The sequence below is a fragment of the Notamacropus eugenii genome, chromosome 5 (genome assembly GCF_028372415.1).
Source record: "Notamacropus eugenii isolate mMacEug1 chromosome 5, mMacEug1.pri_v2, whole genome shotgun sequence".
In the NCBI taxonomy this organism is placed as follows: domain Eukaryota; kingdom Metazoa; phylum Chordata; class Mammalia; order Diprotodontia; family Macropodidae; genus Notamacropus; species Notamacropus eugenii.
Genome location: NC_092876.1, coordinates 402,696,294 through 402,723,427, shown reverse-complemented (window position 1 = coordinate 402,723,427; position 27,134 = coordinate 402,696,294). Strand labels below are relative to the sequence as shown.

General features: G+C 35.1%; 1 protein-coding gene across 1 annotated transcript in view; it reads left to right on the top strand.

Annotated features, from left to right (window-relative positions):
- Window positions 1-27,134, top strand: part of GABRA5 (gamma-aminobutyric acid type A receptor subunit alpha5) — a 106,582-nt gene that overhangs the window by 64,558 nt on the left and 14,890 nt on the right. The window contains exons 6-7 of the mRNA XM_072614582.1: window positions 6,271-6,353; window positions 23,843-23,986. Of these exons, the coding sequence (XP_072470683.1) occupies window positions 6,271-6,353; window positions 23,843-23,986 (227 nt within the window). The remainder of the gene's footprint in view (window positions 1-6,270; window positions 6,354-23,842; window positions 23,987-27,134) is intronic.

The window sequence follows — 27,134 nt, the reverse complement described above, 5'->3', positions numbered from 1 at the left end:
TTTTTTCATTTAAAAGGGGTCCTTTATGAAATTCTTTTTTTAACAACCTAAAATCTAAATTTCCCACATCACTAGGATGAACATATTTAAATTAGAAGATGTCCTTGAATATAAGGGTTCATTCAGAAAAAAAAAAAATTACAAAAAATGTCTTTTGATATGATGAAATACTAAATCTACAAGGAGAAACAGAGAAAGATGAGAGAATTTGTCTCATAATGCTTTCAATATGACAGCACTTTGAGAAAATAAATGCGGGTGTCCCAAAAATCTTAGTGCACTTTTGAGCTACTAAGAATTGAAAGTATGAGTGTGTGTGTGTGTGTGTGCATGCGCGCATGCATGTGTGTATGTGTGCATGCATGTGTGTATGTATATAGGTTAATTTCTTTTTTCTATGCCAATTTTTCCCATATAAGTTTCATTGTTTTTACATCCAGCTGGATTATTATATGGTTTCTCCATAATTCCTACCTCTTGTTTTGCTAATAGCAAACAAACTTGTTAATTCTACTTGTCAGAAACTAATTAAGCCATTAAAGAGATTGGGATTTGAGTCTCTTTACCCTTTTTAATGCTAAATCAGTCCTTTATTTGCCCATTCCCAATACACCTATTATCAGGTCATGCTTCTGTTTCTTGTTGGGCAGATTTAAAAAACAGATTACCAAATATGAAGCCATTATATATGAAGCATCACCTCCCATATGTGGCACTAGTTGCTAGATGCTACATAAGAAAATAGGAAAATTATCTGTGACATCTCTTGAAGAGGCCTTACTGCTTTTTAGTTCTACCTCTGACAAAGAAGGGAAAGGATAATATGAAATTGCAGTGTTTGGAAGGAGGTCACACATTCTAGTTTATCCAAATACCTGATTGTTGTGGATCTCTCATCAATTAACTTGTTTAAATATCTGTTTTACTTATTAATAGTTCTAGTTTGAAGGACCCCTACTCACAGTAAGCTTTATAGGCTTTCATTTGTGCCACTCCTTAAGGTAACAAATAGTCCTTACTTTTTTCCTGCCTCCTCCTCTTTCTGTGCATCTTCCTTTCTGTATGCCTTCCTTTTCCTCATCCTCCTCCAATTGTTCTGCCTATTTCTTTCTATTGTCATTTTCCAAACTTTTCTAACTCCATGTTTTTGTGGCATGGAACCTCTTCCAAGTTATCTATAGAATACTGGTCTTAGAGTATGAAGGACTTGAGTTCATATCCTGTTTCACACTCATTGTACCCTGAGTAATTCACCTTTTCCTGGCCTCAGTTTCATCATATATATATATCAGAGATGATAATAAGTATCTGTCCCACAGTGCAATGTTACGAAGTTAAAATGAGATAATATGTGTAAAACACTTTGTAAATATCAAAATATTTTATGAATGTTAGCTGTCATTATTATTTCAAGATTCAAGGGTATCTTTAGTTCTAAGAAATGCAGCATTTTGAGTGGAAGCAACACTAGTTCAGGAAACTTGTTTTCAAACAGTTATAACATTTTTTCACTATGCAGCCATAGATCTCAATATGTCTTTCTGAGCTTAAGTTTTCCTTCTTGATACTGATAATAAAATTTATACTGTCTACTTCATAGAGTTGTCGGGAAAACACTGTAAATCTGAAGGCACTTAATAAATGAGCTATGACTATAAAGGTATTTAAAATTGTGGTGGATGCCTTATCCAATTATGATTAGATTTAAAAAAAAAAAACTTCCTCCTGAGCTTTTGTCTTTCTAGACTTTTCCATCTTGGTTTAAAAAAAAAAAAAAAGCAAATAGCTGTCTCATCCAGAAGCTCTCTGACCTTTTGTAAAAGTCTATCTTCATGTGTAAATTGGTGAATCTAAGTGGTATAATGGAGAAAGTGCTGGACCTGAAGTCAGAAAGACCTGAGTTTATGTCTGGCCTCAGGTACTTACTAGGTGTATGACTGGGAAAATAATTTAATCTTTTTTGCCTCTGTTTCTTCAAGTGTAAAATGTAAAATAACAACCACCCATGGTTATTATAAGAATCAAATGAGATAATACTTGTAAAGTACTTATTATAATGCCTGTTATATATAATATGCTTAATACATTTTTATTTCCTTCCTAAACATTTGTTATAATGAAAAGAATACTAGCTTACATGGATTCAGTACCTCATAGTTTTCGATATGGTTTAACATATATAATTTCATCCTCACAAAAGCAGAGTGAAAAAGGCAATTATTATTACCACCATTATCCTTTTGATGAATAGGTATGTTGAGGCATATTTTTTTCAAAGGCTTACAGATATATTCTGTTCCTAGTTCCATAAAAATAGTAATTAGGAGAAACAGTCAAAGTCCAATTTTTAATCCAGGAGTCATTCACTATAGTATGTAACTTGAAAGCAACACTAGATTATTTTTCCAGGGCTGTAGATACTTTACCTTCTTCCTTTGTCTTCAAATGTTCTTTTCTCCATATTAGAAGTATTAAAAATTTTTACATAAAAATGGAGATAAACTAAGAAGAAAAACTTTCAAGTAGCAAAAAACAGATACAGCAAATATTAGTGATGAGATTGCTACATCCAAGACACAAAAATATAAAACCTAGAGACAGTCTCTAATAGGTAAATGATCAAAGAATATAAATAAAGCTTTAAAAGCATTACAAAATAAAACTACCACTGAAAAATGCTCAAAATAATTAATAGTAAGAAAAACACAAATTAAGTACCTCAAATTAAAAAATCCGGAAAGAGTCAATGTTGGCAAAACTACAGGGAAACAGGCATGTTTAAGACACTGAACTGGCGTGATTGTTTCTATAGCAAATTGAAAATATACAAAAATTTTTCTGCAAATTAATTCAAATAAAGAAAATTTCATTCAATGTATTTTTATTTTCAATGACCAGAATAGTGCCTGGATCATAAGTAAGCGCTTAATAAAACTGTTGATTGATTGATTAACTAAACAGCTATCTCACTGAATAGGCCAAGGTCTCCCATTGCATCCTGCACCTTTTCCAGTCATCTTGATGAATATTTGGTCACTGCATCCATATGGCTCAGGAGGGGAAAGTGAGGCTAGTGACCTTGCACAGCCCTCCCTCACTCAAAACAAAGTCAAGTGCAAGTCATGCTATCGTTTCTCCGATGGCATGATCTTCTTCAAAAACAAAGGACACAGAGAGACAGACAGACAGACAGAGAGAAACAATTAACATTCTTTGATCAGACAGTCTAGCTACTGGGTTTTGTTCCAAAGGCATAAAAGACAGAAAAAGAATGTCCAATATATAGCAACATATTCAAAACCACATTCTTAATGTTGAAAACAACTGGAAAAAATCTCAGTAACAGGGAAATGACTAAAAATAACTGTGGTGAATCAGTGTCATTGAATATTATTGTAAAGTATGAAGTCATAAATAGAGAAATACAGAGAAATATAGGGCGATTTGAATGAACTGATGCAGATCAAAATAAAGAAAGAGAATATGTATATACACACATTTGTATATATGGATGTGCAAATATCCATATATACATATATAGGCTATAGCAATGTGAATCAAAACATCATGAAAAAGAAGTCATATGATAAAAAAATAAAAATTGGTTCTTTAGAAGAGATGATATATTTTCCCTTTCTCGCTCAAAGAAAAAACAAAGAAACAAAACCCTAAGAAACTCATAGGGCAGAATAGAAGCAGCATTGGTCAAAAAAAAGTCACTGTTTTCATTTAGTTGTTTTCTTTCACGGGATAGAATGTTTCAGCTTGTTTTTTCTTTTATTGTAAAAACAAAATAGCAGTGATTCAAAAAAACAGATACACACACATATATATGTATATATCTGATCATTCATTAACTCTCTAAGTGTTTGAACTCTGTTCCAACTTCATAAAGCAAATACATTTGGTTATAATGAAGTCATGACATGCAAATATCAAAGGTTTTGTGTCAACAGTACATTATTCATTTTGGCACATATACAGCATATTCACATTGAGACACAAGAATCTGACATAGAATGAGCAATTTGAGAATCTACCCTGTTGCAAAACTTAAGCTGCTATTAGAATTCTATTGTCTATTTAAATTCAAAACTTCCTCTGTGAACTTATTGCGTTTAATTTCCTTTGCTTTTAAGGACTAAGGAAAAGGAATTTTAAAAATACATTTATAGCAAATTAATAATTTTTTAAGAAGCAGAATCAGTTTCCATATATATAACTCCATGGAAGAATCACTATGCAAATCTATATTAACAACTCTTAACTGCACTCGAAATTTGCTGGAACATGACCTACCCCAGCACTGAATTTGGTAGGTAAGATGTAATAACAAAATTTATTAAGGAAAAATCAAAAGAGTAGGTGGAAATATGACCTTTGTCAATCACATCTGATAAGGTTCTGCTCTCCAAAATATGTGGGCAACAAATGGAAAAATGTTAAGATCAAAACCAAGAGCCATTCCCCAACAGTAAAGGAGTCAAAGATTATGAATAGCTCTCAAAAAAATGCAAATTGCTGATAATCATGAGACAGTGTTCCAAAGCACTAATAATAGTATCAATAGAAATCAAAATAACCTTCAGATATTTCCATAGTCTTAGAAAACTGACAAAATAACAAAGATGAGAATAGCTAATGTGAGAAGGGATGTGTTGAGATAGGCACTTAAATGTGTAATTGGTGGAGCTATGAATGGGTCCAACCATTCTGGTAAGGAATTTGTAATTATACTAATAAAGTGACTAAAATATAGGTACCTGTTGATCCAGAGATTCCACTGTTAGGCATGTATGCCAAGCAAATCAGTGATAAAAGGAAAGGGATCATATGCACTAACATTTTTATAGCAGGAACTAAGGTAGATGTCAATCAACTATAGGATGGCTAAACAGATTGTAGTGTATGAATATTAATTTTGTAATAAGAAATAATGAATGAGGCATACAGAAAGGATAGGCAGGCATATGAATTGCTTCAAAGTACAGCAAATATAATCAGGAAACAAATATACATAAAATTATAAGTTTTTTTAAATAGGAAAATCAAAACTGAATGTCATACAATTTAATGATTAAGGTTGGGTCCAAAGAAGACACAAGAGGACATCTACACCTTTCACTGTGGGGTGGTGATCTAAGGGTGTGATAAATTGGTATACTCTATTTAATGTGAGACCTTTTGATGTATTGATTAATTTTGCTGGAATGTGTTCTTTTTCTTTATTATGAGGAATGGTATTTTAGGATGGGAAAGTGGTGTAATATACTGGGATGTTTAGATGATTTAAAAACAAAAGCTAGCACAAAATTTATTCTAAAATGAATCTGGTTTTTGTATTTTAATATGTATATATGTATCTATTTATTATTGAAAACATATCATATACATATGATATATTTTTAATTAAAATATATCATATACATGATATATTTTTAATTTTAAAAATACAAACTTACATATGTTCATCCCTTTCCAAATAAAGTGTCTTAGACAATTTTGGTGGTGGTATGGGTGGAAGAAACAGCATGAGCAGTAAAGGTATCATAAATTACTTTAAAATAATTAATATTCATTCAACATTTTAAAAGTTAACATAGATAATCTCATTTAATCCCTCCAACTACACTGAGACAGTATCACGTCAATAGACATTTGATAATCGCCCACAACATTCCGGGCACAATGCTAAGTGCTGGATGTATAAAGAAATACAAAAACAATAATTTTTTTTCCAAGAAACACAATCTAATAGGGATAGACAATATGCAAGAACCGATGTACGAACAAGTTATATAAAGTATTGATTGCAGATATTAGAGGGAAAGCCACTAACATTAAGGGGGGCAATAAAAGGCCTCCTGCAGAAGGTAGAATTTCAACTGGGTCTTGAAGGAATTCAGCAAAAACACAAGGCAAAAATGATAGAGAGGCAGGGGAGACAATCAGAGAAAATGCATAAAGTGGGACTATTATCATTTTACAGATGAGGTTACGAAGACTAAGCAACATGGCCAAAGTCACATAGTTAGTTGGTAATGCAAGTGCAAATCAGGTCTTCTGACCCTAATTTCTCAGTTTCACAGACTTCCAAGTACATGAAGCATTACCACCAAAACATTTGGAAAATATTGTTTAAAGGTGATTATTGTAGAAGTTGTGAATGAGTTAAGATCTCTCTACAAAACCTAGAGAGAACAATTGCTAAACACTAGCAGGTAACCAAATAAAGTTATTTTTTCCTTCTTGTTTTTTTTTTTTTTTTAGGTTGACCATCTCTGCTGAATGTCCCATGCAACTTGAAGACTTCCCAATGGACGCACATGCGTGTCCTCTGAAATTTGGAAGCTGTAAGTTCATTTTGCAAGTAAGAACTATGGCTATAATTTCAGTGAGCTTCCTAGATCATTTAGATGGACTTGATTTTTACCCCTATATATGGCAGAACATGAATAAGGAGTCTTCAGCAAGCACTTTTGCTCACTCTTACCTTCTCCTTCACATATTTGCAGTCTCATTTATTCATTCAGAAGACATTTGGCTGAGCGTCTTTAATGTGCAAGGTATTGTAAGCTAAATCTGCCTTCTACTTTGACAAAATATTTTCATACAATCCTATGTTAAAATAACCTAAAAAGGTAGGTAGGGAAGATCACCCTCATGTCATAGAAGACAACTGGTTAAATGTGCAGTCCTAATTCACATGTGATAAATAACAGAACTGGGTCCTGGACTCAGGTATTTGGATTTTAAGTTCAATGCTCTTTCTGTTATTCCTTGCTGCTTTTTTAATGTTTTAAAAGTAAACCAGTGAAAGGTCTACAAAGTTTGGAGCAGCCCTGTGACATCTCTCAGAATCGAGAAGTCACCTCTTATTTCAAAACAATATAAGCACCTCTTGGGAATTTAGTTTTGTTTTTTATGTTACTGTCATCATTACTGTAAGTACTATATGTAGGCTTGATCACTGAGGGAGCTAACTTCAGAAACTTCAGGGACCAATTGTGGTCCACCTTACATTGAATTAAAAACTCCAGGCCATTCTTGGGATTGTCTTTGCCTGCCTTGTCTTTTCCATAGTCAGGAAGACCTAAGGACTAGCATAGATTTTTAGGATCAATTCCTAGGGTTGAACCAAAATAGACATCTCTCAAATTTAGGCACCTATTCAATGTCAACCAATATTTCTTTTTCAGTTACTCCGTATATGCAATTCATCATGGTAGGTACAGGGAAGGGGATGAAATGATTGATCCATTAAATTAACAAATTTGTATTAAGTATCTATTATATGCAAAGGACTCTACCAGATATAAAGGACAAGGAGAAAGACTACATATATGATTTTATTGTTAGGAGGAATTTCCTATCAACCAAGATTGGTATTTTCTCTTCCTACCTTTAGTGAGTTGCCTTAGGACACTCATTTTTTGTAACTCATGTCCTCTCTACTCCTACTTTTCCCCCTGGGGCAGTTAGGTGGTGCAGTTGACACCAATGCAGGAGTCAGGAGAACTTGAGTTCAAATCTCACCTCAGACACTTGTTACGCATTAGCTGTGTGACCTTGGGCAAGTCACTTAACCCCAAATGCCTATCCTGGGTCATCTCCAGTCATCCTGATGAATAGCTGGTCACTGGATTCAGATGGCTCTGGAGGAGAAGTGAAGCTGGTGACCTGTACAGCCCTCCCTCACTCAAAACAGTCACGAGCAAGTCGAGTCATTATTTCTCTGATGGCATGGTCTTCTTTGGCAATGAAGGATGAACACACACTTTTTCCCCCACTCTAAGTCTGTCTGTGGTTTAGTCTTATTGCTACATTGAAACTTCCCCTTATTTGGAAATGGTCATAACCTTACATCAAATGGACAGCATTATAATAATAATAATGATGCTAATAACTTATTTTCTCATAGGAATTGTAAGATTTGCCAAGTGCTTTACAAATATGATCTCATTTGATCTTTAGAATTACGTTGTTACAAGTAATGTAAGTATTTCCCCCGTTTTCCAGATGTGGAAACTAGGGTATAGAAAAATTGAATGACTTGTCCATCATCCAATAGTTATTTATGTATCAGAGATGGAATTTGAACTCTCATCTTCCTGCATTCTTCATCTATGAGTATTTCTGGTATACCATGCTTTAATATTCCACATATAAAGAAACCACCGGAGGATCATAATTCACTTATTTTGTAGTCAATCAGGTGCATGCCATAAGTAGCTCTCTGATGTCTCAATAACTGAAAATGTTTTCTGTGTTTACAAAGAATGGTACTCTATAAGACTCATTACTTTAACTCCTCTTTCATATTGCAAGTCCATCCTTGCCTTTTAACTTATTCTCTATGTTCAAAACTTGAAATTATCTAGATTTACTTGTACAATAAAGCTTTAAAATATTACCACTTACAAAGTTTTCCAAAGCAATACACTCAAATGTAATTAATTTTTTCAATGGACCAAAGATTTCTATTTTATTCTTAATAAGCTTATCTTAATATGCAGGCCAATGGGAAATTTCTAATAAGATTTGTGGAGCACATTTTAAATGTAATTAAAGTTACAACGTGGTAGAAAAATACACTACTACACATCACGAATGTTACTTCCAAATAGTTATGTTATCATTACTAAATAATTACCTGGACAGACATTACTGTGTTTTTGTAGACTCTCATAAAGTAAGGCATCAACACAACTAGGAATATATTCTATACATCCTGATCCCAATCAAAAAGCTCCCTCCACGACACCAGTGAATATATCTAAATCTGTTTTCTGTCATATTTTAGAAAAATTTAAATTCATTTAACCTAGAATCAGCTATATCACTTTCATGATATGCAATATCTATTTGATACTCAATAAAATGAAATTGATTTGAAAATGAAAGTTTTCTTTAAATACTGCATCTCATCCTTTGTTCCATTCAACATTTAAAAATAACTGTACTAGATATTTAAGAAAAATAGAATAATAAATTGATAAATGCAATCTTCATGCTGCTTTATGAAAAACTAAATAATAACCCAGTAGGTTAAATTATTATTACATTGGTTTTCTATTTAAAAAGTACTTGAGAAATCACCGAGTCCAACCCCTTTATTTTACAGATTAGGCATACCAAAAAGTAGCACAGAGGAAATCTTCCTGCCTCCCAGCCCCGGTTTATTCTTTCTATATCAGAATCCCTCTGTAACTTATCCTTACTACACAATCCCACTGAACTCTACTAGATGTGACATAGAAACTTTGAATATTCAGGATACAAAGTCAAGGAAAATATAGATATCCATACTACGCATGTTGGATATAATAAACTGCAGTTTAAGATGGATATAGAGAGAAGATTTTTTTAGTTGTTGCTCAAAACTTAGTTTCTGGAATAAAGTGAAAATTGCTTGGCCAACAAATTCATTTTAAAAACAATCTAAAGGGATTAGTGATTATTTTAATGTACAAATCTCTTACTCAGAATATGAGATCCACTACTGAAATAAATATCTCTTATTTTGTTAATTGAAACTGAAATCCTCTGCACAATTCTATGGCTATCTAATAGTATCTTTCTTTCTTTCTTCCTTTCTTCCTTTCTTTCTTTCTTCCTTCCTTCCTTCCTTCCTTCCTTCCTTCCTTCCTTCCTTCCTTCCTTCCTTCCTTCCTTCCTTCCTTCCTTCCTTCCTTTCTTTCTTTCTTTCTTTCTTTCTTTCTTTCTTTCTTTCTCTCTCCTTCTTTCTTTCTTTCTTCCTTTCTTTCTTTCTTTCTTTCTTTGTCTGTCTGTCTTTCTTTCTCTCTCTCTTTCTTTCTTTCTTTCTTTGTCTGTCTGTCTGTCTTTCTTTCTTCTCTCTCTCTCTTTCTTTCTTTCTTTCTTTCTTTCTTTCTTTCTTTCTTTCTTTCTTTCTTTCTTTCTTTCTTTCTTTCTTTCTTTTTCTCTTTCTTTCCTTCAGACCTCTCTCTTCTTGCCCCATCCTCCCTGTCTGAGGCCCCAGAGGTACACTTGCTGGCTCCTGGGGCCCCCAGCTCATCACTAAGCTTCTTGTTAAATGCCTTCTGACTGCCAGCCATCTTTTCCCAAAAACTTAAACCCAGTGCACTCTGAAGCCCATAGATTGGACAACAGGTCCCTACCCAAGCTCCATTTAATGGCTTGGTTGGCTTAGTGATGATCAATAGTAACAGTTTCTCTTTCCCTCTCAGCTTGACTTAGTTATTTTTTCTTTTGCTCATTAAAGGAGCCATTCCCTGACTACTTCTTAAAGAGGCCTATTCACTGAATGAGCATTATCTCCCTCTAAAAGACTACCTGAAAAGGCCCAGCCTAAAAAGACCAGGGTCTCCCATTGCATTCTGGGCCACCTCCAGTCATCCTGATGAATATCTGGTCACTGGATCCAGATGGCTCAGGAGGAAAAAGTGAGGCTGGTGACCTTGCATAGCCCTCCCTCACTTAAAACAAAGTCAAGTGCAAGTCTCATCATCATTTCTCTGATGTCATGGTCTTCTTTGAAAACAAAGGATGGACACAATAGTATCTGCTAACTACTTGACTGCAGCAAGCAATAATTTTTAAAAATATATTATTTTTGTTGTTCAGTCATGTGTGACTCTGATATCAATTGAAGTTTTCTTGGTAAAGATACTACAGTGGTTTTCCCTTTCCTTTTCCAACTCATCTTACAGATCAGGAAACTGAGGCAACCAGGGTTAAATAACTTGCCCAGCTAGAAAGTATCTGAAACCATATTTGAGCTCAGGTCTTTCTGATTCCAGATCCAGTATCCTATCCATTGTGCCACCAACATGTTAAACTAAAAAGTCTCAAAATTTTTTTAGAAAGATCTTACCTCTATGTGTTCTCACATTACTAAATTCTAGACTGATTCATCCTATTCTAGTACAAGAGTTCTTCACCATTTTCTGTGTGTGTCAGGGATACTTTTTAGTCTGGTGAAGCCTGTGGAATGCTTCACAGAACAAAGTATATTAAATGTGCAGAAATCTAAAGGAAATCAATTATTTTCAAATACAATTAGCATTTTTTTAAGTTTTAATTTTATCCCAGGTAAAACCCTAATTTTATTATCCATTAAACCAGAGCTAGGGTAACCTCCATTCAATTTTTACATAGCATCTTTGCAGATCACCCATAAATGACACTGTGTTCACATCTTTTGTTTTTGCCTTTAGAAGTACTATGGAATTTTGAGTAGTCACAACAATTCTAACTCCTGTCTTTTGGCATGTATGTGAAGTGCCTTGTACCATGTTTTTCTTCCATTTTTTAATAGTAGCATGCTTTTTGCCTTCTATATTGCTGAATATTGTTCAAGTCTAGAATTACATCTTTTGGAGCCTACATTCTTCTGAATTCTACTCTAATGCCTGATCTGTGATCTCAGGTTCATGTATTTTGGTCAAATTGCCTTCTCCCCATACAGACCTCCTGCTAACTCAAAGATGCCTCTGATTATGCCAGTAGTAATATATCCCAGTAAATGCTTAGCAACAAAGAACATCATAGAAGGATAGATTCTATCTGTGAAAAACTGAGATTTATATTCTTCCATCCATACACCCTAGATTTATGGCTACTTTCATGTACAAAGGCACTCACTTTTACATTAGGCATTAATGCTAGGTATTCTTTTATATAATATGATTTACATGATTGCCATATTGTCTCATTTGTGCCACATATCTATGTGTTACCACTTTTCATGAGTCAAAACAAAAATCAGAATTTACTTCTCTATCTCTTCATTTCATATATTCAGTGGAGACAAAACTATATATTTTGTTTCAAATATTATGCTAGGTTTCCTTTTATTTAATATTCAAATTGGCATTTTGAGTGCTGATTTGATTTGGATATTGGCATGTCTAAATATAAGTGCCATTAATTTTATTAACATAGTGCCTGTGCCCAGTTGTTCCCAAGAACATTATCACTCTGAATCTTTATATAAGTTCAAGTTCACTTAGGAGTGAGAAAATTCAAATAAACTCATCTTTCTGTAGAAGGGGAATCATGTACATATGCTAGGGAGACTGATGGTAGAATAGTGTTTTCTAATCTGTGAGTTTGGAGACTTAGAGCTAGAAGTCAGTGAATAAGCTTTCTTTAATCATTTACTTAATGCCTAGCGTTGTGCTAAGCATCAGAGATACAAAAAAAAAAGGCAAAAGACATTCCCTGCTCTTGAGGTGCTCACAGTCTGATGGGAGAGGTAACTGGGAAAACAACTATGTACAATACAGGTTAAATTGGAGATAATCAATAAAGCAAAGAAATTACATTAAGGCAGATCAGGCCAGCTCTAACAGAGATTGCTAAATTTCCAATATGAGCATTTACACCTCAAAAATGGGTAGTGCTGTAGATCGGAGCTAAATTTATTGTCGTGTTAATTGCCTAGGCTTTAGAAATTGTTAATAATGCAGATTAGAATTAAAAGTTTGTGTGTTTTTGTGTATGTGTATACAGCTATTTTTGTTTCTGGATTGCTGGGTTGTTAAACATTTACCAGAGCACTCTTGGGTTGTTCTATGAATATTGAATTCAACAGGAAGCTCAGGAAATGAAAACATCACCAGACTGGAGGTCTAGTGATGGGAGACCAGTCCTCATCATCCTCATCATCATCATCACCATCATCATCGTAACACATAGTGCTTTAAGTTTTAAAAAGTACTTAAATCCATTATCACATTTGAACCTCACCACAGGCCTGGAGATCAGGAAAGTCTTCTCAGCGAAAGGAGAATTTTAGATGGCACTTGTAGGAAACAAAGACTGCCAAAATATAGGGCTTAGGAAGGAGAAGTTTACTGGAATGAGGAGACAGAGAGTCAAAATTCTTGAAGTTAGAAGATAAAGTTTCTTGGATGGGGAACAAAGAGGCCAGTGGTTAGAGATTATTGACTCCAATCCCTTTATTTTATAAATGAGAAAATTCCGGTCTAGAGAGACTGAGAATGGTCTGCTAAGAATCATACATATAGCAAGTGGCAAAACTAAGATGGAATCACAGGACCTCTCACTCCAAATTCAGCCTTTTTTATGGTATCATGTTGAGTTCTTTTGTATATATTATCTTTTGAGTTCCCAAAGTTTTTAATACATTGATTTCTCAAGTAGTTTCTGCAGATAAAGGAGAAATCATATTGATCCAATGCTTTTCCTTTTCCTGTCTACTAATACCCCCCAAATGATAGTTCTTCTGGATTCTAGAATCATGTCCTATTAATGTGGGAAAAAATGGGCATCAGAACTCCAAATTCAATTACAGTTGGTAAGCAACTGACTGTATACTCCATCATAGAACCTGAGAAGAATTCCACTTTAAATGTTTGTTTTGGGACGTATTGAAAAACTTAACATCATTTAGCCAGCATCTTGGAATTCTTATGAAAAATTTCTGCCCCTTGAAGTAAACAAAATATAATGCCATTAACAGATTATTAGTATGCTCCTTATACTTGTTATACACTAAACACATACCTTAATAAAATCTCTCACTTCTACTTTCTATGAAAAAAGACATTTTATGAACTTGCAGAAGCATTTAAAAATATCAACATTATCAGTAACTTCTCATTTTTTTAAATTTCATACCTGGAATCAAATTCTTGGTGAAAGTATTAAATCATCTAACCCAATACCACATTTGAGTACTGTCTGAGAAGATATATTGTGGAATCACTTTTTAGCAGTTCACAGTAACGCTGTTATATAATACCTCATGGCAGAAACGTAATTGACATTTTTAAAGGCCCAAGAGAAGGCTCTGGGTAAATGTGACTGCATTCCCACATTTCCATCATATAAAAAAAAAGTAAGGAAAAGCTTTTGTCAAACTCTCCCTGGAATTTATAGAGATACTCTTGGCAATAGTGTCAGCAAAATATGGGGATTACATGCTTTTCAATATCTGGAGGTCAATTTTAATCTACCCAACTCCTATTGAGACTGTGTAATATACCACCCATTAGTTGCTTAAAGACTCAAAGACGTAGAATTCAGATTCTGAAAGAAAGGACAAGACAATATGCTTTTTAAAATAAGTCAGAAAGAAGCTCAGAAAAAAAACCAACTTTATAGCAAGTTCTATTACCTGATATAAGTTGATCTTGAGAATTTTTATATGATAGGAAAATTCTAGAATTCAAAAGTGATTAGAGGTTCAACAATGTTAGGATGCTTCACAGGGGAGGGAAACCTGTGGCCTCAAGGGCACACCATGGCCTTCTAGGTCCACGGGGGCAGCCTTTTGACTGAGTCTAAGTTTTACAGAAGAAATCCTTTTATTAAGGGGATTTGATCTGTGAAATGTTGAGGACCTAGAGGGCCACATGTTAATTTAAAATGTTAATCAACTTCAATTATGGCATATATATAATCAGTATGGATTCATTTCCCACTGCTATTGGATATTTTTGAGCATTACAAATGCAATATTATTTTAATTGACTAAAGATTATGCATAGTGTTCCCAAACTGAATTTAATATTAAAGAAAGTGTAAAGATTTGTAGCCTATGTCAGGCTACTTGAAATATGCTGATAAGATTACTTAGTATTCTATGGAAAAAGACCAAACACCATTTAATGTTCTAGAGAAGAGATCTTTATATTACACAGGAGGATTTTAATCATAATTTATCTACCCCAAGAAGCAATCTTGTCCCTTACTTGGTATTTGCGTTATCCTCCTGTTACATAAACTCTTGCTGTTGTTGTCTTTAGTAACAAAATTCTCAAGTCATTTAGAGCTTTAGCATTTCTTCCATTTATACTGGGTCATGGAAAATTTATCCACTCATTAATTACTTGCCCAGGTGGTCCTTTAGAAATCTGTTTGTTAATGAGATTCCTAAGCAGTTGCGCTGGTATCAAACAAGATAATGTGTGTAAAACTGAGCAGACCTTAGAGAATCATCACCTTCAGATGACTTCCCATAATTTGCTTTTCACCAGTTATTTGTTATGTTGTTTTCAAAATTTAGTATTTCAAAAGAATATCATCCCTCTCAGGCTGATTTCCTATGTGCAATACAAGGCCATAGGTTCTTCACTTTTGTTTTTAGAAAATTTATTTTTATGAAATATTTTACTTTTTATAATTTCATTTATTTATTTGTTTTTAGTTTTCAACATTCACTTCTACAAGATTTTGAGTTCTGAATTTTTTTCTCTCCCTCCCTTTACTCTTAACTTTTAAAAAAATATTTGAATATGTCTTTCCAACATCTAGAGTACTAGGGGAAAACAATTTAAAACACATATTTTTAATGTATCAATTACATGTAGAATAACACATTTATATCATTGGTTCCATGAATGTTGTAAAAGATAAAGGTGATTCCTTTCTTTTCCATTTATACATTTTGGGGAGAAGATTTTGATTTTTTTCTTTTTCTCTTATATAATACCAACATTTCCTTGACCATAAGTATAAACACAAATTTCAGAGAATGCTGAAAGTAATAGTATTATAGTGGAAAGAGGGATCTTAAAAAATTGAGAATAGCATTAAGATCTTTAAAAGAATGAGGATGTATGGTGTTTTAGAAGCTAAAGGAAAATAGAGAGTTTTAAGAGGAAGGAATGGGTGCTAAAACATTAACACAGGTTTTGGTCATTAGAAAGTCAATAATAACCTTTCAGGGAGCACTTTCATCTGTGATGGCAACAAAGACAGTTTGGAAATGACTGAGGAGTAAGTCGATGATGAAGAATTAGAGGCACCAAATGACGAGCACTCTATAGAGAGAAATAGGACAGTAGTTCAATTATACAGCCATTAATCAAGCACTTACTGTGTGCAAGGCACTTGCTAGGATCTGATGAAAGAAAAGTGAAAAATTGTATTTTTGCAGCTCTTAGGGACATTATAGTCTTAGAGGAAGAATAAGATGAGCAGAAGGATAGTTAAAATACAAATTAGAATATGAATAAGTACATTGAAAAGGTCAAGTAGAGTCGTATTGGTGATTCAAGATTGAAGGATAATTTCTAGTTAGGCTGATGAAAGAAATCTTCAAGGCAGATTTTTTCCTTGTAACACTGAGACTGACTGAAGGAAGGCAAGCATATTAATAGGCAGAAAAGTGAGAGAGATTCAGTCCAGGCATTGGGAATAGCATATGTAAATAACTGAATCAGGAGATGGCAGAATAAGAGGTCAGATAATGTACAGTTCAATTTTTCTGAATCTTAGAATGAATGAAAAGAACTAATACAGAATAAGGATAAAATGATAGTTTGGAGCCAGATTGTGGAACACATTGAAAGTCAGGCTACAAGATCATTTCGGGAGGAGAGGGTTTTGTTTTCTTTTTATTTTAGTATGAATTTTGTTGTGGTGGTGGTGATTTAGTCATATCGTAATCTTCTTGGCCCTATTTGGGGTTTTCTTGGTGAAGATACTTGAGTGGTTTGCCATTTCCTTCTCCAGCTCCTTTCACAGATGAGGAAACTGAGGCAAAATAGGGTTGAGTGATTTGCCCAGGGTCACATAGCTCTGAAGTCAGGTTGGAACTCAGATCCTTCTGACTGCAGGACCTGTGTCCATGTACTACATTACCTAGCTGCCTTGTAGAGAGGGAACTGGGGAATGAATTCATCTCTCTGTCACATTAGTCAGATGACTTTAGTAACAGTTTGGGGGATGAATTGTCAAGGAGAGAGAGCAGCATGTAATTAGTAATGTGATGATGGACATCCATGCTAGAGGTGATGAGGGGCTGAACAATGTCAGCAGAAAGAAGGCCCAGATTTGAGATTTATTGAAGGAGCAAAATTGAAACAATTTGAGAACTGATTGGATATGATCTGGGAAAATTTAGAGGAGAAAAGAGGATTCCAAGGTTGAGAATCTGAAATGGTGATATCCTTAACAGACAGGCAGGTAACTAGCATTTTAAAAATGCTATTATGTCCCAGGCACTGTGCTAAGTACTGGGGATAAAAAAATGAAAGAAAAAAAAAAGACCTTCTCTAAAAGGGGCTTAAAATCTAATAGGAAGACAAATTGCAGACAATTCTATGCAAATAAAACACATGTATACATGATCACACATATAAATACATTTATTTTACATGCATATGTACTTGTATGTACACATATGTATTCATATACACACATATATAGACATGTGCATGTATAAAAATGTATATATACACACATACATACACATGCGTATACATACATATACACACATATATGTCTGTATTGATAGTAGTCTCGGAAGGAAGGCAATAAGATTAAAGTGGCCTGGAAAATGCTTTCTGTAGAAGGTGGGATAGTAGTTAAAGGATTCTAGGGAATCTAGGATAGAGATGAGAACAACCAATGAAAATGCTTGGAGCTGGAAGATGGAGTCTCTTTTGAAAGGGATAACAAGGAGGCCAGTGTCACTGGATTACAGAACACTGGGAGAGAAGGAAGGTATTAGAAGACTAGAAAAATAGAAAGAGGCCAGACTTATGAAGGATTGTAAAAGTCAAACCGAGGATTTTATATCAACAGAAATAGGGAAATTGAGTGTTTCAGGGGAAAGTGATGAATATGCTAAGTTTGAGAAGTCATCAGGCAAAGAGGAAAATACATCCTGCAGGACTGAAAAAAACTGATAAATAGGATTGCTGAGTAACTCACAAATAGTATTTGAAAGACTATACAGCTTGAAAGACACTGCAGGACAGAAGGCCAAATGCCTTTCCTATCCTATTTTTTGAAAGATAGAAAATTGAATATTTTAACCATAGGACAGTTGAGTGTGACTTAGTTTTGTGACAAAATCAGCACTTGAATAGTTTATGGAACTCAATGGCAATGAAATTCAAAGGAAGAGAAGTTATTGAATTAAGGTTGTAGGATTAAGGGACTAGAAGTGTATGTATGGGACAACAAGTATTCTATTTTATCTTTTCTTTTCAGTCAAAGAGAATGAGAGGGATAGCCAGCAGTAGTAAGGGTGGTAAAGATTGTATCCTACTGAGGGGAAATACATAACTCTAAGAATGAGAAGACATGTGAGTAAAAGAAACTAAGGATGAAGGGGGAGATTTTTCTTTTTTAGCAATAGAATGAAGTTTCCAGGTTTGATAGTGGAAGACGGAATCCATAGAGGGGAGGATGAACCATGGTGGGATAGGGCAGAGATGTTTTAGGATGATGACATGGTAATGGGTTCTTGACTCATTCATCAATGTTTTCAGGTGACATGAATGTGGTTTTAGGTACTTCAGAGGCAAAATGGAGGGTTTTGCTAGCAACCAAACAGGAAGACTACTGAGCTGCAAGGAGCTGATAGAACAAATCAGTCCTAAGGTTCCAACTATACTTTTGATGTGATGGATCCTTCAGGACTCAGTTCTCTTCATGACTCCCTGGGGTCTGATTGTTGCCAAGCAAGGTGGTATCATTGATTATGAAGTAGGAGGCTAAGCTTCATCCATTCAAGAGTATCAGGGTTTAGGACTTAAGACTGTTTTGAGGGAAAGAGCCACTGAAGGAATGTTTAAAGCCATGACAGAAGAGGAGGAACTCCAACTCCTAGAGGAAAGTGAAGATGCTAGGATCAGAGAGAGAGAGAGTATAGTAAGGGGGCATTACATCTCCTCAACAACACTGAAGGGGAAGAGGAGAAGTAGAGATGAAAAGCAGTATTTCAGTGAAATGGAAGATATTTGAGAGTAAATGACTGGTGTTCTCCATGAAGGAGATGAAATCATTTACTACTGATGGGGAAGAGGTACCTTTGCAAGCTTGGAAATGGAAAGAGTTTGGAACACTTGTGAGGCATACAATAATAGGTAGTTAAATAGGGATGAATTAAAGGATTTCTGAGCAGCATTGAAGATCCTGCTATGGTTTTGGTAGAATCTGGAATGAAACTAAGTGGCCATAGCATTCCTTGTCTAGAAACCTTTTCCATCTCAGGAATGCCAATGGGGTGGGGTGCAGAAACTGAAGGAGAGATTTCCTCAATGTTGAAGATTGGAAGAAATGTCCAACAGGTCAAAGGGATTAGGAAATTTGGGGTTCCGAAAAGAATATTCTTTAAAATCACTGTCCTGAAATTCCAGATGTGTAAGAGGCAGTCTAGGGGAACCAAAACCAGAACTGATAGACTAGAGTAATAAGGGGCCGACTCAGTTAACTAGACATGTCAGTACCACAAAGAGCAAGGTTCTGCTTTGATTAGCTATGATTTATCCTGTAATTTAAGGTGTTAAATCAGAAAGAAAGTAGCTGTACACACCTAGAGCAAGGAAAATGGATTGGAGAAGAACTTTTGGGCACTTAAGAAGCTTTATTTGTTTTTCATTCTCGGCATCCCTAGATGCTCCTTTCCCCCTTGTTGACATTAAACTTGCTTTCTTTTTTTGTTGGAGAAACAGAGGGGCAGAACCATATAGGACATTTCTCTTGTCCACACCTCCACTGCATTTCTGAAGGCAAAAACCCCACTCTTTCCCTACTCCCTCCATTGTCAGTCCTTAGATCCTGGCTGGCTATAGACACGTGGTTTGCTTTTAATTAAAGATGGTATTGGCCACTATTTGCCTCAGAAGGAATGCATTTTCCCTAGAGGTCCTAATAGTTCCTGAGGTCTATAAAGTGGCTGCTCAGGTCTATAGAAGAGCTTTGATCTATAGCGCTTGGGTTTAAATTCTCTTCTCACCTCTGAAATTTGTTTTCTTTTCCTCATTTACCTTCTGAGACTCCAGTAGAAGCAAGATGTTCAGTTAGATTTTTGCCAACAGGTTAGATTGATTCCCTGTCTGATTTCTGGAGGAATGGAGGAAGAATTTTGCAGCACCTGATGCTTTAATGCTTTCCCTATTTGCAGGGAAGTCTGTCTGTAGCTGAAAGGCATTCTGTGAATACAAATAACTGCTATTTAGGATTGGCTTGTTTCACAGGAGGAGTTCTAAAATAGGTTTCATTGAGTGTCAATGTTATTGAGCAGATGAACTGGGAAGAGAAAAAACATAGGACAGCAGGTGGACAGGGTCACAGAAGCGTGACCACATGGGTCATTCAGCAGGTCAAGAAAGAAATCAAAAGCTGAAGGAGCTCATCTTTAGCCATAGAGAAGCAGCGTGGCTTCATTATCACCCGCTGTCTCAGCTCTTATTAATGTCTTTGGACAGAATTTGGTATATTTACTTTGGACAGGAAGCAATTCATATCTCTATATCTTTGCCTTACATTATTCAGAGTGCTGTAAAATTTGCATAAAGTGTAAAGGACACAAATCTTGTTCAGGAGTATGTGGTGTCATTTATATCTGACCTGCCAAGCCATCCCTTGTAATATTTCACAAAGAAATTATATTGATAATTGTGAAACCAGGATTTAGAAAATCTAGCAGGATCCAATGCAAAGAAAGAAAGCTACTGTACCTCTTCAGGACTAATACATATATATGTGTATATATATATAAATGATGATGATGATGCCTAAATATATTACTCAAAGTTTTGCAAAGAGCTTTCTATATATTATCTCTGATCCTCACAACAATCCAGTTTGGTATATGCTAATATCTTTCCCATTTTACAGATGAGGAAACTGAGGCAGATAACTGTTAAGTGACTTCCACAGGGTCACACAGCTAATGTCCAAGCTAGGATTTGAACTCAAGTCTTTCTGAGTCCAGTTCCAGGTCTCTATCAAATAGAACGCCTAGCAAATCTTCAGTAACTTGGCATGTGCAAATAACCGCTGGGAATGTGATGCCGCATAACTATGCTTAGCTTGTAGCATTACATTGTAGTTCCTTTTAATGTCTATGTTTGCATGCTTGTTATCTTCCATGATTGGAAGAGATATAGGATCAACAATAGTTGCAACAGGGAGGTTGTTGTCGTTGTGTGTGTCCTCCATTTTCAAAGAGGACCATGACATCAGGGTGATGAGGACATGACTTGTAGTTGGTTTTGATCGGAGTGAGGGAGGGCTGTACAAGGTCACCAGTCTCACTTTCTTCTCCAGAGTCATCTGGGTCCAATGGCTAATAGGACAACTGGAAATGACCCAGGATGAAACCCTTGCCCTTTGAAGCTAAGGCTTTTTCAGGTTCTCACTTTGCATGAGGTAATGCCCATTCAGGGAATAGGCCTCTTTAAGTAGTTACTCAAGGGATGGCCCCTTTAATAAAAAAAAAAATCAAACTGAGAGGGAAAGGCTCTCAGGGTTCTGGGCAAAAGAGCAACAGTTACTCCTTAGTATTTATGTTCACTCTGTACTAAGAGGGCAGGGACCTATTGCTCCATCTATGAGCTCCAGAGTGAATTGGGTTCAAGGCTTGATCTTGAGTAAGAACAGGCAACTAGGCCACACAATGGATTATGTGCTACATTTGGAGTTAGAAAAACCTGAATTTGAATCTGGCCTTAGTTGCTTATTAGCACCTTTCTCCCAGGGTTGTTGTGAGGATAAAAGTATTTGTGAAATGTTTTACAAACCTGAAAGTGCTGTGTATTATTATTGCCTTTATTAAGTATTTATTATGGGCCATAACTGGACATATAGTAAAGTGTGTGGGGGAAAGTTCTTCCCTTGAAGAAGCTCACATTCTGATGGGGGCAGATATAATATAACGTGTTAGAAAACAGTTTATTGACTTCCTTTCATTTTGAGCAGTCCATGCATTTGGTATCATTTTTTTTTTGTCATGTTCATGCTATTATCTAGGCTTCTTTGTGACTCTGGTATGCATTCAAAGATGGTTGACTAAGAATCAGGGTACAATATGTACTCAGGGAACACAATTTTTTCATAGTAATGCTAACTATGCTAACTCTTGGTTCCATCTCTGTTTTCCTCATTAACATCATAATCCAAACAAATGAGTCAATCAACCCTAATGCCATTTGGATATAATGTCTAAAAACAAAATCAAAAGCCTAGAAAAATTCTCTCCTACTGACCTAGATGTAAGTTGATAATGGTATAACCTTCTTAGCATACTATTAATCATCTTTAAAAATGAACCCTGACAACCTGGCAAACAAGCTTGTCAAAGCCCTTTTGTACTTCTGTATTTTTCTGTTTGCTTTACAAAAAAAAACACTTTAGGCGAAGAACAATTTACTGGAGACCATTTTAACAATCATCTCTGAAAAGTTATTGAACCTCTATAATGTGTTGACAAAAGCAACATTCAAAGGAATGACCGCTACCCTACAAAAATAACATTAGGCCATGACTATTTCATGAAAGAATTCAATTGGAAGTGACAAAAGTCTCCAGGGTTTCACAGAACCTCTTAACAAAGATAATTGGCATCATCATCATAATTCTTTTTAAAGCATGTGGCACTGTGTACTTTCCATTCCCCTCAGGAGCAAAATCACAGTTTGTGCCTTTGAGTGGAGCTCTAAAGATGTCAGATTTCTTTAGCTCATTAACCAGGCTTGTTCCTCAGGCCTTCTATAGCACCCCTTTATCATACCGCCCCCTTGAGTACATCCCCCTATTTACCTCTAGATCTGAAGTACCAGTTATGTTTTAGAATATATAAATACATATGGTTTTAGGTTACAATTTGTCCTACCAAAGAACAAAATGGTTTAGTGGGAGTACAGCAGGCTCACAGTGCTCTTAAATCCCTCATACACTGTAAAGTTTAATGTGGAGACACACACTAAACAATGGAATTTCTATATTTTTGGTGCCCTGTACCTCATTTATATGGTTTCTGCCTATCTTGAGCAACAGGGCCATTTGGCAAAAACAGTTATTTTGCACAAAGGGACTTTCTCCAATCTCTCTATCAGAGAAGATGGCTTGCTATCTTTTAGTCATATAGCTTCAGGAGAAGCTGCATGTCAGTTTGTACAACCAGAAACCATTATATTATATAAGACATTTCCTGCCTAGATCTCATATAAAAGATAGATCCTAAAACATTGCTTTGGAATATCTGATAGTGTTTGGTCCCATGAAATTTGGATGTAAGAGGTTCCATGACACACAGAAACAGTATAATGGCTTTCTTCTAGAGTTATTGAAGGTCCTTTCATAGTTATCTTTATATTGACTCAGAATCTAGTTCATGTGGTACATTCTTATTTTTATTCACAATGCAGTATAAAGAGCCCCTAAATTTGAAGTCAGAAGGCTTGGATTAAAATCTTAACTCTGCTGCATACTAGCTATATGAATATGGACTCTTATTCTTTAGGTCTCAGTTTCCTCATCTGCAAAATTAGATTAGATGATCACTGAGGTCATTTTCAAATTTATAATTGTCTGATTTCATAATTCTGTGAATAATGAGGAAGTGAAATAATTACCAGAAAGTGACACAAAGAACTTGAAATTAGAATGGAAGATTCCAAACCTCTAAATTCAATACTTTTTATAAATGGACCCAGTTGTACTGATAGATAGACAGACAGACAGACAGATAGATGATAGATAGATAGATAGATAGGTAGATAGATAGATAGATAGACAGATAGATGATAGATAGATCTAGACGGATGCTAGATTGATAGATGGATGTATAGATAGATGGATATATAAATGAATAAATACCATGATAATATCTTTATAAGGTCATCACAAAGCACTTGTTTCTGAGTAGTCTAATCTATCTAAACTAAAAGGTTACTGAAGGATTATAGATTGACATCTGGTCTGTTCTGACCACTCGACACATTTATTAAATCACAGAGCTCTGACCTAATAACTTTAGAGCTAGACCTGATAACTCATATTATTATTCTGATTTGTTGCTAAAATATCCTATATTCTGATAAAGAGGAAATTAAACTATCTTTTAAAGGGTTACTTTTGACATTCTTTACAGATGCATACCCTAATTCTGAAGTGATTTACATCTGGACAAATGGTACTGCTAAATCTGTGGTGGTAGCAGAAGATGGATCCCGACTAAACCAATACCATCTGATGGGGCAAACCGTGGGAACAGAAAACATCAGTACCAGCACAGGTATGAGAAAAAGCACTATTTGCATTTAAATTAATTTCAGTCCTTCTTATAGGATCTGCCCTTCTCACAAGATCTACATTCCTTTATATTAGAAATAGGGAGCAAACATATGGCATCATTGCAGAGAATATGACTCATAGACTGGCAGTTATTCTTAAAACATAAAGACTGAGACATATGATCACTAGTATGGTTAAGCCTTGGAAATATTCCTGACACTAGCCTTCAGAGCTCATTTCCCTTTTTAATGGAGGATGTCAGGAGAAAGTCTCTACAACCCATGTTTGAATTACATGATTTACATGAATTACATATACACGAATGAATTTACATGAATACATGAATTACATTGATTTGTTGGACAAATCAAGCTAGTGAAAATAGAGAAGCAAAATGTAAGAGCATTCCTAGCCATAGATTATTGGCCAGCAAGAATGCACTGACCTTCAGGATTCCTATTCTGTTCAGAAGGAAACCAAGTTAACCACATATAGCAGGATCACAGGAAACATCAGTCTGCAATGTGAACAGTTGCACATTGATTCACACAGGCATTTAATAGTGAGGAGAGGATTTAGGGAAAGCCTTGTTTTGTCAGGGAGAATGTAGGGGTAGTGACATAAGGCCAGTGGGCTGCTTGTTTGTTAAGAGTTGAGGAAGAGGAAGAGTGGCCTAAGGATTTTAGAAAAGGAAAGATTCCATCTAGAAAATTAAGGAATACTTTATAGAGGACAGGGTACCCTAGAAGGTGTGTTAAGAGGTGATATGGTGCCTGAGGCTGAGGGTACAGGACAAGAATGAATTATAGACAGGTTTTGATGCTTTATTCTAAAAAGTTAAAGTGATTGTTATGAAAAAAGTTTGGAAAGGTAACCTGGAAATATATTATCAGACATGTTGAATGCCCAATTAACGAGCTATTATTTTATCCTGATGAAAATGGGGAGCCCAGAAAGATTTTTTTTAAATAGGGAATTGCTTTGATCATACTTGTGGTTTAGAAAGAATTTTATTTATTTATTTTTGCAGTTGTGTGAAATTTGATTTGTAGAAGGAAAATACTAGAGACAGAGGATTAGTTAAGAACCCTGTTAGTTATAGAAAGTGAGTAAGAATGAATGAACCAAGAATAATCATGTTGATGTAAGGGGGACAGGACTGGAAAAAATGGATATGTTTGTCTTGAAGTTAATTCAAATGGAAATAATTTTGAACAATTATTATTCTTCATATTGGTGTTTAAAGTTATTTCTAATAAAACACTTGGTTTTCAAAAGAAAAGATACTACTATAATAGTCCAGGGAGGAGTTCATGTGCACCTGAGATAGCACCGTGGCTATGAAAGTGGGCAGAAAAGAGCCAATATGAGACACAATAATCTACAGATATGAAATTAACAGAATTTGGCAATGATTGAAAATTGAGAGAATGTGGTAAGAGTCAAAAATTCAAGAGTGATTCTGAGCCTTCCATCCTAGATGTCTGGTGATGGTGCCCTCAATAGAAATGGGAACATTATTAGGAGGAGGGGCAAGATAATGTGTTAATTTATGGAAGGAAAGTTGTTACCTGCCTCATTTGTAAAATAATAACAAGCTGTAAGTTACTGGAAGAGTTGTTAATCACAGTAAGCATAAGAATATAAAAAATGAGGATTAAAGAAAGGTAAAAAGTCGTGAATTCTCTAAAATTTGCAGCCATTTGTGACCAAACAGCCTTCCTATTCACTGAACATGAGTGTCTTTGAGACTGCCTTTAAAATTAAGTGTAAGTACCTAAGTAATTTCTATTAGAAACCATCAGGTGAAGGAATAGAAATTTTAAAATTGAAAGGACTTTAGAGATCGTTTGGTCCAAGCCCCACATTTTTAAGATGAAGAAAAAGGAGGTCCAAGGAATTTAAGTGATTTATCCAAGGTTACACAGTTAATTAGTGACAAAGCAAGAATCTGAATCATATACTCTTGGGCAGCATGACATAGGACATACCTAGAATCAGGAAAGCTCATGTTCAAATCCTACCTCCAACACTTATTACATGTGTGACCAGAAACAAGGCACTTAACATCTCCAAGTCTTATCCTCCTTATCTGGAAAATAAGGCCTACTTCACAGAATACTTCTAAGGCTTAGATGAAATAATGTACATCAAGTTCTTGACAAATTTTAAAAGGACCACAAAATGGCATTTTTTAAAGTTGTCTCTATCCAGTTAGTACTGCAGAGAGAGCTAGCCAAGAAGACATGGGGTCAAGTCTTTCCTCTGAACATAATACCTGTATGACCTTGGAAAAATGATTTAGACTCCCTGAGACTATAAATCTTCTTCTTCTTCTCATTTATTATTATTGTTATTATTTCATTCAAGGGAAGCTGCCAATCTGCTCTTGTAGAAAGATTTTCCTCACCTGGGAATTCCCTATATCAATGAAGTTACAGATTCAGGTCATATCCCCCATTTTAAAAAATATATTTCCACTGTTCTACTTTGGACAGAGAAGAGGAAGAGAAAGGTTAACTGATTGATGGGTTAAGTCCTATATTTAGAATGGAGGTTTGATTTTTAAAAATGAATGAGCAATATGTGTATACTCCTTTTGTGTCCATGGATGAAACAGCACTTTTGTTTCTAGTTTGTAGTTCACCTACCAACAAGAACCTATTTGTTAAATGGTCTAGCCAAGTATGAGTACCTCCATAGTAGCAGTTTCATTATTTGATAAGGATATTAGCTTGAAGGTGAGAAAATACAGGGAAGTATATTTTCATCAGAAATGAGGAAGTGAAATAATACAGGTAACTATTTTAAAAAATATATATCAAGATGATTTTAGTCCTTCCTATCAATTATCAGCTGCATTTTCTACATCACTTCTCAAAATTCGTGATACTATATTGAATACATTACCCTATACTTCTTCCAAACATACACTTTTCATTATCTTATATCCTTTCTACTCCCAGTCCTATAACCCTTTATCTCTTCTCTACAATCACATAATTTCACAACCTGTATCACATAACCTCTTTTTATCAAGTTTAACCAGATTAATCTTCTATTTTTTTTCTTCTCTCAAATGTATTAGAAAGGTGGCAGCAGAGTGTCCTGGGAAAAGGACTGAGTTTTGAATCGGGCATAAGGACATT